This window comes from Perna viridis, chromosome 12 (genome assembly GCF_037379345.1).
Source record: "Perna viridis isolate PV_CMFRI_1.1 ecotype Kerala chromosome 12, ASM3737934v1, whole genome shotgun sequence".
NCBI classification, from domain to species: domain Eukaryota; kingdom Metazoa; phylum Mollusca; class Bivalvia; order Mytilida; family Mytilidae; genus Perna; species Perna viridis.
The window spans coordinates 19,147,788-19,168,338 of record NC_142456.1 but is presented as its reverse complement, the minus strand read 5'-3'; the positions used below and the strand labels follow the sequence as shown (position 1 = coordinate 19,168,338).

Sequence of the window (20,551 nt, the reverse complement as noted above, 5' to 3'; positions counted from 1 at the left end):
TGGAATGGGGTACCCCTGGCGTGTTACATGCTGGGGATGTCAGGCTATAATACGGAGAACCTGACCGCAAACCATAGTGGTGCCCCGTGTTGGGAAAGATGCCACGTTCCTTGCACGTTAAAGAACCCTGCTGTGGTATATTCGATAGGAGTAGGAACCTTTGCGCTCCGCCACAGGAGGCTAAATTGCCCGACCCTACCCATCCCTCCCTTTTCTTTTGTGGCAATCAATATTTGTCGACCCTATTATCCTTGTGTCCCATCCCTTTTTTCATTTCATTTCATCATCATCATCATTTCATGTTCATTTTATCACCACTTTCATGTTCATCGTCTGAATATAGCTGAAATATTGCTGCTCGGGCGTTTAGGCGAAGGAATGGGGACCCACACCCACCGAAATTTCCGTGAAAACCCACAATTGTTAGCAGGGTGTTTTAGAGGTTTGAACTTGGTGCAAGTGGTGTTGTTGTAGACGTCAGAACAGGGACTGATGATGGGGTCGAACCTCAATGACGAATTGACAAAATTTGCAACCGATATATTTCTGTGATTAGACAAAAGATATTGTATTTTTGGTCTCAAGGTGATTGAACTTTCAAGTTTCATGACGACCATCAAATAATTATCATATCCCTAACATGCCCTTTCTTGAGAGCTTTTAATGGACATGGTAAGTACAAGGATGTCTAAAACGATATTAAGGAGACATGCTTGATAGAGTCTGAACCATCACAGCCATGATACTATGGATCTTACAACAGTAGATGAATTAAAAAAATGAATAACTCGGCCTGTGGCGAGAATAAAAAAAATAATTTTGTTCTCCAAAAAAACTTAATATATAAGTATACATACAATAAAACATTAAAATGCAAATAAAAAGAAGTACCCCCTCCTTACCTAAAAAAAACAGTAACTCACATTTTCGGCGTTCTATCTTTTCATCTAAGTGAAAATTGGATAAATAGTGAACAATGGCATGTGGATTTGTGTCACGATAACAATAGCAAGATTTCAATCTAATTAAATATAGCGAACACAATAGGGTGTCTTCTAGCTATTCCAACATTTTGAAATTAAATATTCTACCTATTCCAACATGCATAGAACAATAGATGTTGTTATAGCCTAATATGTTGTTACAATAATTAGTAATTAGTTTTACAGGTAAAATTTACCTGAGAATTAAATATGAAAAATTACTGTTTATAAATTTTCCTACAAAATAAATTTTGAGTGAAAATGAATTAAATTCTCATAATATAAGAAAATGAGGAATATGTTTTATTAAAATAAAAATAAAAATTATATTAAACTTTTTAAAACCATTTTAACTTTCTACCATTTAACATGCCAATAATTGACAATGCCAAGCTGGTTTTGGTTGATGAAGCCAAGCTTATTACTTTTTAATTTATTTTAATGATTTATGAATAGTATTCACTTTTATCTTGATGCCAAATGTCAGTTCAAAGCTGAACATCCCAAGCTTTAAAATGAGCTTAAATAGTGAGGGTCAGCCAGTCTGTAGTCATTCATAGTAAAACATGGCATATGCACAGTTAGACATTAGATTTACCACCAACAGACTAGGCAATCAGAACCTGATCCACAATGGCTTTAAATTCCAAGTTAAAACTAGACGTGGAGAGAGATGTTACTGGCAGTGTTCCACCCGCAACTGTCCTGCGACTATAAATACTAATAATGACTTACTAACCAAAGTAATGGCAAACCACAACCACCAACCTGACACAATGCAACTTACAGTAGATGACATCGTACGAAAGATGAAAAGACGTTGCAAAGAGGAACTTACACCCATTCCTAGCATATACCAAGAGGAACTCGTCAAACTACGCAACCATGAGTGGAATGATGACACACATAATCTCGTTTCACACATACCAACTTTCCAGTCCTGTAAAGGCAGCCTATACAACGAGAGACACAAACTACTACCCGCACTACCAAACTCAGCAGCTGATATTAATATTGAGGGTGAATGGGATGAAACAACTGTTTGACAACAATTTCTTCTAGCAGATGACAACACACATGGCCGCATGTTGATATTTAGTACACCAACCAACCTTACTCACTTAGCTGCAGCTACTACTATTTATGCTGATGGTACATTTTACTCATGCCCTACCTACTTTTACCAGTTATATACTCTTCACGCTATGGTTGATGGAACTATGTTTCCACTGGTGTACAGTTTACTACCCGGTAAAGAACAACCGTAGTATATTCGACTACTCAGTATACTCAAAGATCTATATAACACCAACAACACTCCTCTTCACCCGACAACCATGTTTGTAGACTTCGAAACAGCAGTACACAATGCCGCCTATGCAGTATTCCCTGGCATCAACATCAAAGGTTGTTTCTTCCACTACACCCAGTGTATATGGAGAAATGCACAGAAACATGGCCTTCAAACTGCATACAAAGATGATGAGTATGTCCACCAACTAGTTCGTAGAGCAGCTGTACTACCACTACTACCACCAAACACTGTTGAAGACGTATGGTTTAATGCACTTGAGGACATCAACGATGCTGACACCAACACTGACACTTTAGGTTTCACCGACTACGTCACCAGCTACTGGGTTGAAGGCCATCGCAATCCAGAACTACAAATCACCTTGAAGGTTGGCATGGGAAGTTAAAGAAACTTGTAAAATCACCACACCCGAACATTTTCAACACGATTCGACTACTCAAACAAGAAGAAGCAATACTCGCATTGACTCTAATACAATATTCAGCTGGTGGTAAACGAGTGCCAAAGAAAAGAAAATACAGAGAGATAGACAACAGACTCGCCAACCTGAAAACCAGACTTCAAAACCAGGAACTCACACCAGTCCAGTATGCTGATGCCCCATCTTACTTGTTACACATTGACTGAAATTTACTATGTTTTATTTGTGTTTCAACAGTATATTTGTGCTTTTTGTCTTGAATTAACTTTTGCAATATTGCAGTATGATTTTAGTAATTTGTTTATATTTGTGCTTCTTTCTGATCAAAGAATTTTGTTAGTGCTAAATAATTTAGTTGTTCAATATGTTGTTTATATATAATCAAATGTACAAAATAAAAAAATGAATTTATTTAGTTTTAATTTCTTTTTCTCATGTTCAAATCATTTATTCCATGAAGATACCAGGAGGCATGATTCAGACAAAGTCATCACAAATATAACAGAATACAACAATACAATATCAGACAAAATCAGTTTTTATAGCACAGTTTCCCAATAAACATTAAAAAAAATCAAAAGTAACTGTACTGAAGTAAGCAAAGGATACATTTACAAAACATATTAATTCAAACATTCTTCCAAAAAATCACCTTTTTACCTGTAATTAACATCACCAATTAAATAATATTTTTACAAGCTAATCCGATTGTTTGTCCAATGTTTACACAATAATTCCACCTATTCCAACATGAAATTTTTGTTTTTTTAACTTAAATTTCAAAATGTTGGAATAGGTGGAATGAACCCACAATAGAAATAGGGAAAAAAAAGAACACGACTGTCGCCCTCAATAGATCATGTCCCTACTACCCACGGTTGTCATATTTCTTGGGCACGCCCCTTTAAAAAAGTATGTGTTATTTCAAAATATATTAGTATAATTAGATTTTCGTCTATGGGCGGATGGCTGTTTATATTGTTACACATCAGATCTTTTAAAAGTAATAAGATACTCTGCTCTCTACGCAAGTGGAATAAGTTTAATTTCAGATTGGCTCATGTTATAAGTTACACGAAAAAAGGATTAATTGTAAAACAATACCGTTGCCAAATGTTATCAAAGCAACTAAATAATTCCCGTCAGACTTGAGGATTAATCCGGGCATCGCTTATTACAAATAAGCGACGAAGTCCACACAACGGTTATCAATCAGAAATTAACCTTTGACCTTGTTACAAGCACCGATCTGACAAGAAGTAAATATGTAATACCGAGTAAGGATCTTTATTAATTTCGTATCTTCAACAAAGAAAGAAATGTTTATATTTCACATATTCAAGTTTTGTTACATTTTGAGGAACAATAAATCCTTGATGATGTAAAACGGTCTAGGTTTGACTGAGACACTATCGTGACGTCAGCGATGGTAGTATTCATATAAAACTCGAACTTCTGGTTTTAATATCCAATTCACTGGTTCTTGATCGACACTACAGTCTGGGTTATTGAGGCTACCGATTCATTTTTGTTTTTTTTATAATTGAAAATGACGATTTTCATTAGCAATGTACTTTCGAAAAAATCAAGATTGTTCAATTTCTATATATATGTATTGGATCACAGGGGCTTGCTCCCATTATCAAATATGCAGCCCACTAGTATATACCGTTGAACTAGTGGGACTGCATGTTTAATAGTGGGAGCAAGCCCCTGTGATTGGATCACGCCTCTTGTATTCTTTCTCAAATCAAACAAAACGTTGTGTTGTAAATTGTGTTTCTGGTGGAAAAGTTTATTCTAATGAATCGCAAGTAATCGCGTTTTTTTGTTTTTTGTTTTTTTGTTTTTTGTTTTTGTTACATCACCATAAATTGACAGAAAATTATTCAACTGTTAGCTTCATGATGGCATCGATGTGTGTAATCAATAACATTTAAGGGTATTATATTGCTTTGTTACATATCCGATTTTATTATTGACATTTGTTTTTATGGAAAACAATTTATCTAATGGTGACATATTTTCCATGACAAGATAAATTATTTGAATAAAAAGGTAAAATTCTAAATATACGGAAAATACATCTTTAATTGTGTTGAAGTGCTCCTCGTAGTATATTTAGTTGTTTCAATGTTACTTTCGTCAGTTTATCGTTCCGCTAGAATTTTGGTTCCCTTGATTACTCTTTATTCAAATATCATTTGATGCATATTTTATTATAAGAATAATATAAACCGTTAAAACAAAAGAAAAAAGAAAAAAAGAAACTATACATCAATTTTAGTTTCAACCAATTTATTACTTGCCGCAAATTATACATACCCGTGCATATAAATAAGACACAAATCGGAAATCGACTGTACATGTGACGTTTCAGGTGTTTTCAACCTATTTATATAGACCACGCCCACAATTAAGTTTTTGTAATTGACTGCTTTGTATGGTATACTTTAGATAAAATAGAAATAAAATAAGACAAATATGAAATGTAATTATAAGAATTGAATATTCCATTGTTGATGTTTAAGTGTGTAAAAGCTTTGATCGGTCGCGCAATTTGGACATGAAGCACTAGCACATTTTCAATGAAGCGTGTGACCAGTCAGCACATTTGCACGCCGATAACACACCAAAAAAATGAAACATTCAGTTCTTAAATGAAAGAGCTTATCGAGCACGTCTGTTTGTCTGTACTGAACATTGTATAACATGTATTACCATTATTCCAATATGTCTAACATGTTTGCTGTAACTGAAATTTATCATTAGTAAAATAAGTCTTTCGCCCTCTTTCTAACTGTACTTTCTCGTGTATAACATTGCTTCTATAATACAGTGAAACCTGTCTTAAATGACTATCCAATGGATACTGAAATATGGGTGACTATCCAATGGATAGAAAATCTGGGTCACATCTGAAATGTCGTTTTTATATACAAATGATGCATTGCATAAGAATATTTTTGTCATAGTCTTTTAAGACAGTCAGTTTATTGCTGAATTAGTATACAATTAAACAGTTTTGATTGTACTTGCCTTTCTTTTGCATTGTACATGTAAATAGCATATTCATATCAAAGGCTTAAAATTAATGATGATTTTATTTTAAGATTTTAGCCACCAAACGTAGGTTAAATGTTCAAGTAACAATTAGATTGACGATGACTACAGTATAATTATAGTGATTCATTATACAGGGAACCTTTCCAAACCGAACCCGTTTAGGACTTTAAAATTGGTCCGGTTTAGACAGGTGTTCGGTTTACCAAGGTTCAAAGTTCATTTCATTTGATATAAAGGGACTTTCAAAAGAGTCTTGTTTAGACAGGTTTTTAGATTATTCGGGGATCACTTTGGATAGGTTTCACCATGAGTAATTTCGGTTAACTATTAAGCCCATATGCACAATATATATTTATGAAACAACATCAATAAGACTTAATACTTTCTTTAAACCAATTCTGAGAACTGATTTTCCACGTCGTATTCCCATCGTTAACATAGTAATTGGTAAAGTGAGTTAAGATTTGTGGAAATTAAGGACTTAAAGTTTATCCATCCTTCTTCTCTTTCGTGTGAAACTTTATAAACTGAATAATGTGTTGGTGTTCGAAACATACTAGTAGTCCTGGATTAAATGGTGTTATGATACATAATTACTATACTATCAGTGTTTTCCCGTCATGTGTAACTCTGAATGTCGTGGGCAGATCCAGCCACTTTGACAAGAAGGGGTGCCAATCGGGGTTCCTCAGCAAAAAAGTGGTACTATGATATTATTTACTATTTTTTGTCAATTTTACACATGAAAATTACAAATTTTCCATTAAGAAGGGGGGTACCATCCCCTGCACCCCTTTGATCCGCCACTGGAGTGTCATTCGCTTGGTTCTTCCAGATGAAATGCTGAAAGATAATATACTGTAACAGTGTACTTAAATTATATATAAGTCTGCATTAATGGCAATGAGTTGAAAGAAAGGTTATGATTAATTTCATGGTAAGAGTAATTATTCCAGGATCTTATTGTGGATCATGCCGCATTCATTTGCAAATGATTGCGTACGGCCAATTCCACCGTAAAATCAATAACCAGTAAGGAATGTTATAATCTAAAATGATTTATGGAAGATATTCAATAGATGTTGATATTAATTCATGAACTGCAATTTTTTGTCAAGACTGGTTAGAGGCAAGAATACTAAATTTTCTTATTTATTTTACACTTTAGCAAGGAAGTCAGCGAGGGTAATGCAGGACAATTTTATTGGATTGCATATGTTAAGGAAACATTTGACGACTGTGGTTTTTTAATATGAATGAGAATTAGGTATAATTCAAATATTATATAATATGTTAAAATATACCGGTATTTAAGGAGGTAGACCTAGAATAAGGGACACAACTCTTGAAATCAGTGATATATTTGCATCATATTCAATTTCACCAGAGCCTATCAAGCAATCAATTGAAAACAGAAGGAAATCAGTCCAAGTTACTTTGATACTTGCATGAGATTGATGTAAAATGCTGAATACAAACGTTCCAATGATTTGAAAGAGTTATGTCCCTTAATCTAGGTCTACCCCCTTAAGTAGAGCAACCTTCAAAGTATGTCAACAATTGTCATGTAAAAAAATCACAATACTTTTATGTTCCATCAGTTACTTTCATATAAGAAATTATGATTTATAATCTGCTCTGGTATAGAGTTGTAAATTCATAAAACAAATAAATAATAGTGTTTTAACTCGTGGATAAATTGTATCTCCTGTCTGTATGACAATATATCTATTGTATATAGTTATTGATGCATGTTATTTCCATGTATTGTTAGTTGTGTTTTTGTTTTATTGTTTATTGCTGTATTTCTCTGTACCAATGTAAAATTGGCTTTTTAGTATAGTTGAATCACGAATAGCAATGCAATAATCGACCGATTATATAAGTAATTTAATTACATGTATCTATAGGTTGTTAAATATGAGGGGCACATATTTGTTCCTACAATTTTTTATTTGTATTTATTTGTAACACGGTTGTTTTTTTTTTATAATTTTATTTTAAATCTTAAAAAAGAATCTGTTTGAAACATCTAGAAGTTCGTGAAAACTAGTTTTAGTGTTCCGTCACTAAAGGTATTATTAAGTTCCCGCATTTGCAATTTTGAGGCATATGACGACGATAAATCCACGAGTCAAAAGCCGGAGTCAATAGAAATGGCGCTTTTGAAATGACAACAGTAAAATGAATATTTCCTATGCTTAGAACCGTTTTGTACGTTTTCTACTTTTATTATCTAAGATACGAAACAGCCAATCAAATTAACATTAAGGCTAAATATATCGTTCCATTCAATCACTACATGTAGGATCTAACAACTAGAATCCTCAGGTACAATGCTTTCAAATTCATGAAAGATAAAATCTGATTGGTTGATTAGAAAGGTCATCAGAACAGAAAGTAAAATGGGGTGTTGTTAGATCCAACATGCAGCGACTGAATGGAACAATTGATAGGTCTAATTTTAATTAGATTGCATAATATCTCATGAATTTTGATCTTAGCTCTACTAACATTCAAATTACGTGGTAAACTGTTTTACATTGGTCTTTGATCTCTACCAATTTGCCCTGTCTTGGCACGTGGTTCTTAAAATGTCCATAAAAACGCAAAAATATTTTTTATTCATTTCCTGTCAGAATATAAAAGTTATTTGTTAAATGTAGATTACCGTTACATGTATGAAGACTTAATTTGTCCTCCATTATACATTTTGTACTTCCTTTAATTGTTACATGTATATCCACAATTCGAACCTGTACATGTAATACAATTCTTACAATAATTAACTGCGATTTCTGCCTTTAGAATAATTAAGAAACAGTTATTGAATAATCTCGAATTTGATCATATCTTAGATCAACAAACAATGAAACAGCTAGCATAAAATAATAACATTTGTTTCAATTGATCAAATAACTTTTACGCTCATTAACTAGTAATTCATCCAAATACAAATCCAAATAAGATTCAGACACTGAATTTGGTAGAGGTAATTCGTGGTTAAGAATAACCCACCGAACACACATTTTTTTTCATTCGGTATACATATGCCTCTGTATATTTAGACGTAACACATTTCTTTTCTGTATCTTAAATTAGTTCTGTATTTTTTTTTTTTAGAAATTATGTATTCTTCTCCCACACAGATAAACAAAATCGAGAACTGACTTTTGCAAATGCCAATTTCATATACAATATACAATTTCTACCTAAAATATACTACAAACGAATGGTTAAGCGGTCTATAACAGTTTCTATTGAGTAACGAGTTTAAAGTTTCTTATTTGGGTTTTTGACATACACGAATCCCCTCCTGTCCGATATTTACAAAGTCTGCTACTTCAGTATTCAGTACCCATCGATTAAACCATCGCATTATTTGATATTGTCAATATTTCCTAGTTTCTGTTTCCTTTAATATTGACGAACACAGAATGCAAATAACATAACTATAGACTTCCTATTCTGCACATAATCAAACAGCGTCTTTAACGCCCAAGTGTTGACGCTTTGTATACAAAGGCCAATGTATTCAAATGAAAAAAGAAAACATCTTGTATAGGATAGAATAACTTTGTAAGGGTGTTTAAAGAGGATTGAAATTATCCTAGGTTGGAGGTATCAGATTTAATAGCATTTCAGTGAAACCGTCTAACCTTTTAGAAACACTACAATGGTGTCGGCGTTGATTACATCTGCGTCAGTAATACTGCTGTTCGTGATAACAATTTCTGCGCAGGACTTGACTGATTACAAAAATCTTTACACCGACGTTTTTGCTTCGAATAGTAATCAAGTGTTACCACGTCACAATGCAACGACACCGTTGAAAGTTGCTCTTACATTTTACCTGATGTCATTAACGAACTTTGACGAGCTCCAGGAAACTATAGTTATTCTTGCAGGTGTAAGGGCCACGTGGCAAGACGAAGGGATAACATGGACCCCGTCATCCTACAGTGGCATTCAGTATATAAATTTGCCTGCAAAAAATATTTGGGTACCTCCAATAACTCTAGCTAACGCTGTTGACATTTTGCAGACGATAGGTAAGAACACAAACTTCAACGCCATGATTCAGTATAACGGCACCATATCGTTACCAATGGGTGGAATTCTATCAGCGAAATGTAAGACGGATATTTACAAGTTTCCTTACGATACACAAACGTGTGATTTAAGATTCGTCCCTTGGGGTTTTGTTGAAAATGACATTATCTTCGAAATTTCGAAGAATGGCATTAATACGGATTTTTACACGCCTAGTTCTAATTGGGACTTGCAGGATATACACGTCGAACTTTTTTCCTGGAATGGATACTCGACATTTCAAGCGTTTCTGACCATCAAACGACAATCACTGTATTACAGTGTACTCGTAGTTTGTCCGTCAATCATGTTTAGTCTTTTAAACCCACTCGTTTTCTTACTTCCGGTGGACTCGGGGGAGAGAATCGGTTTAGCTATGACGATTTTACTTTCCTACGCAATTTTCTTGACACTGGTGTCAGCGGCTATCCCAGCATCTTCGAATCCAATGTGTTTTCTGCTCCTTATAATGATCGTGACAATCGTAGTAAGCGGTGGAATTGTTGTCGTTGCAATCGTTAGTGTTGCCATTTACCACCGTAATAACGATAAAAACATAAACGCATGTTGGAAGATTTTTGCCACTCGGTTTCGTTGGAATCAAAACGACAAAGTCACTCCTTTTAAATCCAACGCCGTAGATAAAGATGTGCGAAGTAATAAAATGACTGACCAGGAAGTATACGATTGCACATGGAAGGATGTAAGCATGGGATTAGACACCATAAGTACGATCATTTCTTATGCTATCATTTTGGTTATAATTTCAGTTTTCTTTGGAAAAGTATCGACATAGATTTTTTTTTCTAAAAAACGAATTGTCATAAAATAGGCGGTATGTATAAGAATGGTATTAAAGAACAAACGCAAAAATAATGCCATCATAGATACTTATCCCAAGACCAATAAAGTTATATTAACGTGATTTAACCTATCTTCAGTTGCAGTTATACGTATCAAATGTTTTGTAACATCAATTTGGTTGTGAGGAAATAATTAATGAGCGGGGTTCCCAGCTTCCAGTCTTGTTGTTATGTAAATATCTTTGCTTATAAACCGAAAATTCTTCTTTTAAAAACACCTTTAACCCAGATAAAAACTAGAAATACGCGTAACTACATTGTATGAGCTGAGCAAGTTCACAAAAAGAATATTTCCACCACTCCGGCTTCAAATACTGTTCAATGTTGCGTGACAAGGTTTGAACTTTTAAAGTGTAAGTATTTGTAAGAATCAGTCAAAATGGGAAACATTAGAAACATGCATATCAAAACCCTACCGATCTGACAATATAATTTCATTAAGGATGCTTTCGCTACCTTTGCTCAGAAATTTTTCAATAGGATGTTAGAAAAATGAGGTTTTTGACAGATTTATCTGCCCTTAAAATGTTCATTTCAATGAAATTGTAACTCAATGGGCCAGCATGATATGGAAAATCTTGTCTGTTATCCTTGATTGTGGTGGTGCAAATAGTCAAATTACACTATCAAAATGAAAGGGTTTTTTTCATGCCATGTTCCACCTACTGCCTGATTCTTAACATGCAAGACCCACAAAGTAGATTATCTCCTTTTGTAGTCCTCCAACAATAATAATAAATCTTCATGCTAACCTACATACGATGCCAAAACCTCAAATAACAAAATTTCTTGAGCGGTTTATGCAGAGTTATGCTTAGAAGAAATGAAAGTAGACGAACGGACAGACCGACAGACATTGTATTTATAAAACATTTTTTTCGGAAGGTTTTTCGGCCATATACTTTGAAAAACTAAATTGAGGTCAAATGACACTAAACATTTTTCATGATTGAAATGTTTTAAAAGAAACGTCGACGCGTGTAGCCAAGATCTCCATCGTCATATAAGTAGTTTTTTGTATAATTTATTAAAATCTACGCCTTAAAGATTCACTTTAAATTTCTGTTCCCGTATTAGGCGTGCAAGAATTTAAAAGAAATTTACTATTTTTATGGGCGTAGCTGCCTATACGCAAATACGCAGTTGCGTACTTTCGGAAAAGTAACAAAAATAAAAACACACTTTTTAAAGATGAAATAAGGTTTTATGCAATGGCTCACTGGGGGCGTTGAGCGACCCCCCTCCAAGACCCCCCGCCGTAATTTTGCGTACAAATAAAACAGGCCTAGCTACGCCCCTGATTTTAATATCATTAACATCCTTCATAATAATTTTATTTGAAAGATGAACTTACTAAGTGTGACGCATACATTTTACCGAAAAATTTAAAAACTCATGAAACCGGAAGAAATATATTCTATTGTTGAAGACATTTTTGGTACGCTGTGCAGCGTTGTAAATTGATGAAAATAAAGAATAATTTTGATATTTTTTGACAAAAATTAGTATAATATTTGTTGAAATAGTAGAGTTACAAACACATTGATATTTCCTTTTAATCTAAGGAACCGCATTGGTGGTTTGCACCGAGTCTAGTAGGTCGTGTGTGCAATCCCCGACCAAGTCACACCTTAAGACCAAGCATTCGGTATTTAGGGGATAGAGTGACGAGTGGTTGGTTTATAGTCAGAATAATGTGTCCGAACGGGATGGCATGCATACCTGTGAGCTAGCTAGCACATTAAAGATCTACCACAGCAGTGCTAGAGGTTCTGATTTGATGCCATGCTAACCTCTAGCATCTGAAATGTTGAAAGCCCCCGCACATGTGAATTAGCTAAACACGTGTTTTAAAATATTTTAAGTCTTATTTACAAAAAAGAAGTTGAACCCACCGAAAATCAACCGATAAAAATCCTAAATTTTTGTTCAATTCCTCGAAAACATTGTAATGAAGACAGTTATGGAAGTGACCGTCCATTTTGAATTAGGTCACTATTTTTATGGAATACAATATATTTTTGACGAAACGAACTTTAAGTTGGTAAAGGCAATTCATTGGTTAAGTTAATATTATCGTTTCGCAAATTAAAATCCGTAACTGTATTAAACTGATGTACCAGTTGAAAATGCTTAAAACCAAATGTGCAATTCGTTAAAACTGCTTTTACAAAGGATTTCCAGGATTGTTGGATTTTCTCATCAGGTAGGTCATCTTTTTTTCTTCAGTTTAAGGTATAGAAACTGTATTAAATGTTTTAAATGGACAGGTAAATATTTTACTCTATTCTGCCGATTTCAAAGAACATCGGAACGAGCGGTTTGCAATATGGCGCTCGGAAGTCAAAGGTTGGGGTATGGAAGAACGGCATTCCAACCGCATACATTGAAAGAGTAATGAAAGATCCGGCTCAGCATGTTAGACCAGTACAAGGAAGGGTCTGTTCGATTGGTCAAATGTTCGTTCTCGTCCTCAAGTTCATGAAATTGATCAATAAACAAAAATAAATAAATCGAATCAAATCAAATAACTTTATTGTCAATAAACATGATAATTATGTTTGTGACAAAAAAAAACAAACAAACAAACATAACAACACAACACAAAACAACAACAAAACAACAACAAAAACGGAAGATGTCAAACATGGTATTATAATAAAAATAAAGCTGGACGAACATGCTTAAGACCAAACCAAGACCCATATCATAATGATTTGAATTAAATCTTTGATTAAATGTTTTGATTTATGTTGGTTTGTTGGTTTGTTGGTTTGTTTATGAGAGTTAAGATAAAGGGCGAAAATTACAATGAAAACCCTCCTGCACCATCTGTGCTAATGTAAAATTGCTTTGAGCCTTATAAATAAACAGCTCAATTTAACCTAAAAATTGATGGGGACAACTTGAAGAAATAGTGGTATGACACCTCTAGCAAAGATTCAACAATAGTCTCCCTTTGTCCACAGGAAATATAGCAAAACCCGATACATGTAACTGAAAATGAAAGAGTTTATAAGAACTGGGGAGATGACCTATTACATTTATATTGACCTTTTCCTGCAATGTGATGGGGATTTTAAATATTAATATCAAAGGTGCTTACATAAAAAAATCATGTTTAAATGAGTGAAATAAATATTTGTCTGCGAACCTACAACGTATAGAATTCAGCTTTTTAGTGCGCTGTATTTTTCAAATGCGAAAGTCCGCTGTTCTTGAGGGCTGATTCATGTATAGCTCGAAATACCAGACAAAACTTTCCACAAATTATTTTGTTTAGTGTTGACACAGATCATTTGAAATTCGAGCAAATAAACTTTATTTACTTTCGGCTGTTCTCTGTTAAACAACACATTGTATAAACCGTTTACAATTTATTTTTTTTTCAAAAGACAAACAAAACGAAGGAATTACTAAACAGGCATATGGAATAAGAGGTGCTCAATAAATACTCAGAATATTAAACGAATGCCTTCAACACGTGCGCTAAAATACATGCGAAAATAAGCTTCCAAAAAGAAATACAAATTGAGGAAACTGAAAAATCAATATATTACATGGATTGTACTTGTTATTATAAAGTTTTTATACATGTAATTGATTTATATTATAATTAACATGCTTTAAATTTGGTATAAATCCTCCATTTTGACCTTATTGTATTTCGTCGACACATGGCTACAATACAAATATTTCTGAGCTATTTAAAATATAGGTTAAGCGGGTTTTCACGAAATATTTACGCGTGGATTTTAGTTTAATTGTACAAGCAGTAAAAAGGCATTTAAATCCGTTCTCCGGGACACCATAGAACAATAATATTGCATATATGGAGAGAGCAAATGAGGCACTCGTGAACTGCGTCACTTTTTACCGAAATTCAATGAAAAACTCACACCTATTATTAAATTCGAATTATAAATACCATGCATGTTACTGCTAGTAAGGTACCACTTTGAAACGGGACGAATTGTCATAGTTTCATCTTATTTTCCGCAGAGGGTGCTGACAGGGTTTATGTGACTGCTATGTCAATCCTTAAATAACAAAAAGCAAAAACAACAAAAGTTTGAGTTCGGTCATACACCATGGTGATTTTCATACCTCGGGTTTTATTGTGTTTGATAAAGCAGTTTCTTCTTTTAAATTATCGGAATTATCTAAAGCAGAGGTTAAAAAATCAACAGCTAAGATTTATTTTTTTGCCAAAATATTGAATTCCTGATGAACATAAAAATGAAAACAAAACCAACCAAATGCTGAACTGAGAAAAAATACGAAAATATTTACCCATTTGCTTCAAGAAAGAAACAGGTAACTAAGAACAATGTTGTTGTGTGATTAATTTACGAATGTTTTTCTAATGTTAGCATCTTGTATGATCGCCAGTCCTGTAGGCATCTAGATAAAGCAAGTCCGATATTCCAGGCTTGAAAGTCAGTATTAAGATCCTGGCTAGGGTATATGAAGGGGCCTAGATGCAAGGACGCATATTGGACATGAACCCGTGTGCCTTTAACGACTCAGCCACCATGCCTTCTACGGAAAATTATACTTTAAATGTGTAACATTTGGAGAAGGAAACGTCTAATTATCATTGCATTGTCTGAATTGACTGAAGTCAGAAAGAGTATTTAAATCATTTCAACCTGACAAATAAGGTAGTCTTTCAAGTAAATATGTCCTATTGATCTATTTTAAATGAAGTTAAAGACTTCAATACGCTGTATATTCATAAAATTGTCTTATTTTTAAAAGGGATAATAAAGAAAGTTTAAAGCTTAATTTTTTCTTTATTCCAAAGTAACAAAATATTCGCCATATCTTTTATACACAAATTATGAAATAACATATGAAAATGGTTTTTTGTTCCGCTTATTTTGGACTTTTAGCTCTTTTGTGCATATTGCTGTGTTCCTTTCGTTCTGTATTATGTGCGGCCCCAGTCGGGTGTGCATTAGACGATACAGCAAGTTTGATAGGACGTTATGATTGTGATTTCAACGAAATAACATTACCCTTAACAATGACAGACTTTTCATCACCAGACCCACAACGTATACGAATTTATAACACCTCCGGAACGTTTCCATCACCGTCATTTGCCGGATTTGGTTCTTTCAACACGGGAACGTTGGACACAGACTACCCAGCCTCCCTTGAAATAGAATGCGTTAATGGCGGGACCTTGACTATAAGTGCCGGAACCTTTGACGGTATGGGATATCTACAGGATTTTTATATCACTAACTGCGATATTACAGACTTGCCTACTGACGTTTTTGCCGACTTTGGGACACTAAATTATTTCAAAATTGAAGGTGGATCGATAGCTACTACACAATCAAATAGTTTGAATGGAATGAACATATTAAGATCCGGGTCGCCAACGCCGTTAGGAGAGTTTGTAATATACAATGTTCCTATAACAAGCGGTGTTCTTGCGTCCGGGTTTCTAGATCCAATCACAACCGTCTCGGTTCTTATTTTAGAGAACATTGGACTCAGTTCAATTGACGTCATTACGTTTTCGCAAAACACGATCGTCCGTAATTTAAGCATTGCCGGAAATGAGTTACAAGAGTTTCCGAACAATCTTTTCTCTGGTTTGGATGGTTTAATGTTTCTGAACTTAAAATCTAACCCTTTGAACTGTAGCTGTTCCGATGTGTGGTTCTTAGATTATTTGGCTGATCAGGACGTTAAAGTTGTAGGAGCTGCTGTCTGCGAAGAACCTGCCTCATATAATTGTAGGTTTACTTTATATATATAAAATATATTATATAAATATTTGTATAAATAATCAAGTCTAAGCTACACCCAAACTCTAGAATCGACGGGAGGTTGCAAATTTGCAATGCAAATTTTGTCGCTCCCTCAGCGGAATTCGAACCCTTACTCTTCTCTGACATCTATGGCAATACCACCGTCTTCACGTAGTCCACGCTTTAGACCACTCGGCCAACTAGGCTTTCGTTAACAGAGTGATGCTCCCTCGTAAGTAAATCTAAAGCGCGAACATTAATTTAGCACATGGTGTAACTGTATACTAGAACAGCCTCTGATGGTATTGGACAGTAGAGGATCTGCAACGGCATACAAATACACACAAAGTACATGTATATAGTACGTAAAATAAGTCTAATGGGATATGGGTACTCTTACTCTATCATTTTACTTGCTAGTGCATTATTATGTAGATACATAGCATGAACGGCGAGGATCAACATAGAATGTAAATACAAGGATGCATATTATACATATAGTCAAGTCTAAGCTACACCCCAAAATTAATGTATGATACATGTATCGACACCATTGAAAACAAATCCAACAAAATAGGGTCCAACACGGACCCCTGGATCCCATACTGGACTTTAAAATTGTGTAAATGGAATATTTCCATTAATTGTTAAAGCTGCATTAGCTGTCATTTTTTTCATAAATTTTTGTTTGTGTTGAAATATGCCTTAACTTTGAAACATTTCTACTAAATTGTACTTTTCCTGTGTAATTTCATTTGATATCCACAAATAAAATGTATTAAAAACATGAAATAGGTGTCAATACATTAATTGTCTTGCAAGACAAAAACTCGACCTTGATAAATTCGTATGCATGTAACTTCAAATGACCTTAATCCGCGCAAGTGCTGTAAGGGTCGATTCTTTAAAAAAAAATCTGATTGCAAAGCGAAAGTGGTTAATCAACGGCAAGGAAGACCGACGGACTCAAGCCGTAAAAGAAAAAAAAGTTCGAATAAAACGCAAGGATCCTTTTGAAATTTACGTTTTGTGATATAATGTGGCACAAACATGGCCAGTAATTGTCATTATTTATTTGAAAACTAATTAAGAAATAGATGAAATGAAATGCAAACAAGACACGTGCTTACCTACGGAAGCCCATTAGTGCCAGGTGTTCACTTATTTTTAAGTTGTTATAACGATTTAGTATCTCGTTATAACGACTAAGTATCTCATTATAACGACATAGCTAACTCGTTTATACGACTTCGTATCTAGTTTAAACGACATAGGTAACTCGTTTAAACGACTTAGCACCTTGTTTTAACGACATAGCTAATAACACCAGTTTTAATTGCATTACTACAAATTTATTTCATTGAATCAGCAAAATTCAGTAGAATCAGAACTGAACAAATTTGGCAGCTAATGCAGCTTTACCGGTTTGTTATTGTAGCACTATATACAATGTACATGTATTATTGTAGCATACTTTCACAAATTTTGTTTGGATGGTGGGGTTTAGGCCGACTTCCAGCAAATTAGTGACAAGCAATCCGTTGTCTAAAATTTTCTATAGTTTATTACCTAGTGCCACAATTAAATTTCACAGAACAGCTTCTCACAGTTTGCACCATTTTTAATTTGCATGTGAGAAACAAATCAATAAGTCAAGTCCTGATATTCTCAATAGTGAAAATGAAATTCTTGCATTTTGTAACCAATCTTAGTTATTTTGTGCCAAGAGACAACTCAAATATCTCCTACCTAGTAAATGGAAATGACTGCGAGTTCAATTTAATGCTATTTATCTCTATTCGCACACTGTGCATCCAATCTTAATTATTTTTAACGAAGTTATACTTTATACGAGTTTAAAACAATATTTTTATTTATTATTTTTTTTAGTACAAAGGGCCACAAAGTACCACGATGAGAATTGTCCATATGATCCATGTGGAAGTATACCAGGTATATTTTATTGCATATTAATCTTATTTGATTTGTAATAAGCCTTTTGATTGGTGGGCTCTCTTCAGATAGTATAGATTATTTTGTATCAACTAACTAGGTAATATGACGTCATAAACGTCGATTGGTGGGCACTCCGCGATTCAAATAAATCTTAATCGAAGAACCTCTTGATTAAGGACCAAATATGATTGACTGGAATATTTTAGAAACTAGACTATATGGACTGTTTTATTATTAAAACAGTCCATATTATCTAGTTTCTAAGAGACAACTTACATTATTCATATAACGCTTCGCGGTTCATGAGTCGTAAACTGTCCCAAAGTTGGTGATATATATATATATATATATATATCTTAGTCAAAAGAAAAACTTGCCTAAACCGAGAATAGACCAGGAATCTTTCTAAACCAGGCATCTTTATTACTGATCTGCAAAACAAAACAGTGTGCAAAATGTACTTCATATCCATTTTTTAGTGATTTGTTTCCACGAATTAAACTAAAAGACGCAAAGCTACTTTTAGATATGAATTGAGTTTGTCTGCAAATGATTTTTTGACAAGGTTATCAGCAAATAAATGGAAAAGTGCAATAAACCAAGCATTTTAAGTATTCATTTAGAAAAAAAGCACCATAAGAATTATACATCGCATGCATCTAGAAAGTTTGTTTGTTTGTTTGTTTGTTGGGGTTTAACGCCCGAGCAGCAATATTTCAGCTATATTCAGGCGATGAACATGAAGTGGATGATACAATGAACATGAAATGATGATGAAATGAAAAATGGGATGGGACACAAGGACAATGAGGTCGAGAAATTTTGATTGCCACTAGAAATAGGGAGAGGTGGGTAGGGTCGGGCAATTTAGCCTCCTGTGGCGGAGCCCTATGGTTCCTACTCCGGGAGAATACTACAGTAGGGTTTTTTAACGTGCGAGGAACGTGGCATCTTTCCCAACACGGTGCACCACTATGGTTTGCAGTCAACTTATGTATGTATATGTAATAGATGTTTTTTTTTTTAATTTTCTTTGTATGAATTTGCATATTGATTCATGTCTTAATTAAGATTTCTTTAATTACTTTCAGGCATAAATGCAGATCCTCTATGTTACACCATTTTCCAGCTTTTCGGTTATGTCATCATTTGTGGAAGTTGCGTCATGGCGTTGGTTTCAATTTATCTCTATTTGAATGCACGTGTCCATATTGCTCTTCCTAAATACCGCCTAAACCAGAAGAAAAAGAAGGCTTGGATCAAAGTTCAAGACTCACTGTACAAAGGCGTTGTTAATATGGTACCTCCTGCTTCTACAGGAGCAAAGGGCAGTCGACTTCCGCCTATTCTGAGAGCAGTTCGGAAACGAATGAATTCGGTGAACGAGATACAGCCGTTCCCGCCAAGTTATTCAGATCTAGAAAAAGAGGATATTGCCAATAACACAAAGAGAGATGTGATAACTAGCGATTCGAGTGTAAGAACAGGAAACAGTATTCAACTAGACGTCAGTGCTGACATCACAAATCAAAACACTGAAACTCATAAGATCGATGACAAGCAAAACACGAAAGCAGACGTGTTTCCGAATGACATCGATAGTGCAGTGTCTGATGCTGAAAATAATTGAGGAAGAAATTTATGATTTGTAATGTACACATTCTTGTATGTATGTTTGTTGGGAATAAAGTTTATGATCAAGGAACATTTGATTCGTTCTTTTTATTTCATGAAGAAAAAACATCACAAATCTTAAAACAATAAAAATAGATATTTAAATGCGGCTTGTTATTTTTTTTCTAGATTTACACATGTTAATATTTTACCGTTGAATTATTCGTCTTGTATTTTTTTCTTTGCTCCTACTTGCACGTGCGTACTACGTCTTTAAACAATTATATATATTTTAATTTTTCTTCATCGTAGTTTTCGAATTATTGTTATTTAAGACTATTTAATTAAATTGAAGCCCTCACGCGAAATATCGCAGGACTATTAGATAAACTAGTAAAACATCTGATCAGAACTACATGTAATTCATTTCGTACATGTGAGGCGCAAAAACTCGCTTGATTTAACATCGAACA

General features: G+C 34.2%; 2 protein-coding genes and 1 pseudogene across 2 annotated transcripts; all 3 read left to right on the top strand.

Annotated features, from left to right (window-relative positions):
• Positions 1-1,282: 1,282 nt before the first annotated feature.
• Positions 1,283-2,925, top strand: LOC148601584 (uncharacterized; annotated as a pseudogene).
• A 6,343-nt stretch (positions 2,926-9,268) lies between these two features.
• On the top strand, positions 9,269-12,504 carry LOC148601583 (acetylcholine receptor subunit beta-type unc-29-like). The gene has a single exon (XM_088556260.1). It carries the CDS (start codon positions 9,462-9,464, stop codon positions 10,671-10,673), a length of 1,212 nt encoding a protein of 403 aa, XP_088412386.1. The 5' UTR covers positions 9,269-9,461; the 3' UTR covers positions 10,674-12,504.
• Positions 12,505-13,963: 1,459 nt separating this feature from the next.
• On the top strand, positions 13,964-20,160 carry LOC148601582 (uncharacterized). Its single transcript, XM_088555346.1, has 3 exons — positions 13,964-16,493; positions 18,399-18,461; positions 19,556-20,160. The coding sequence occupies exons 1-3, from the start codon at positions 15,596-15,598 to the stop codon at positions 20,092-20,094; spliced, it is 1,500 nt and encodes a 499-aa protein (XP_088411472.1). The 5' UTR covers positions 13,964-15,595; the 3' UTR covers positions 20,095-20,160.
• Positions 20,161-20,551: the final 391 nt, after the last annotated feature.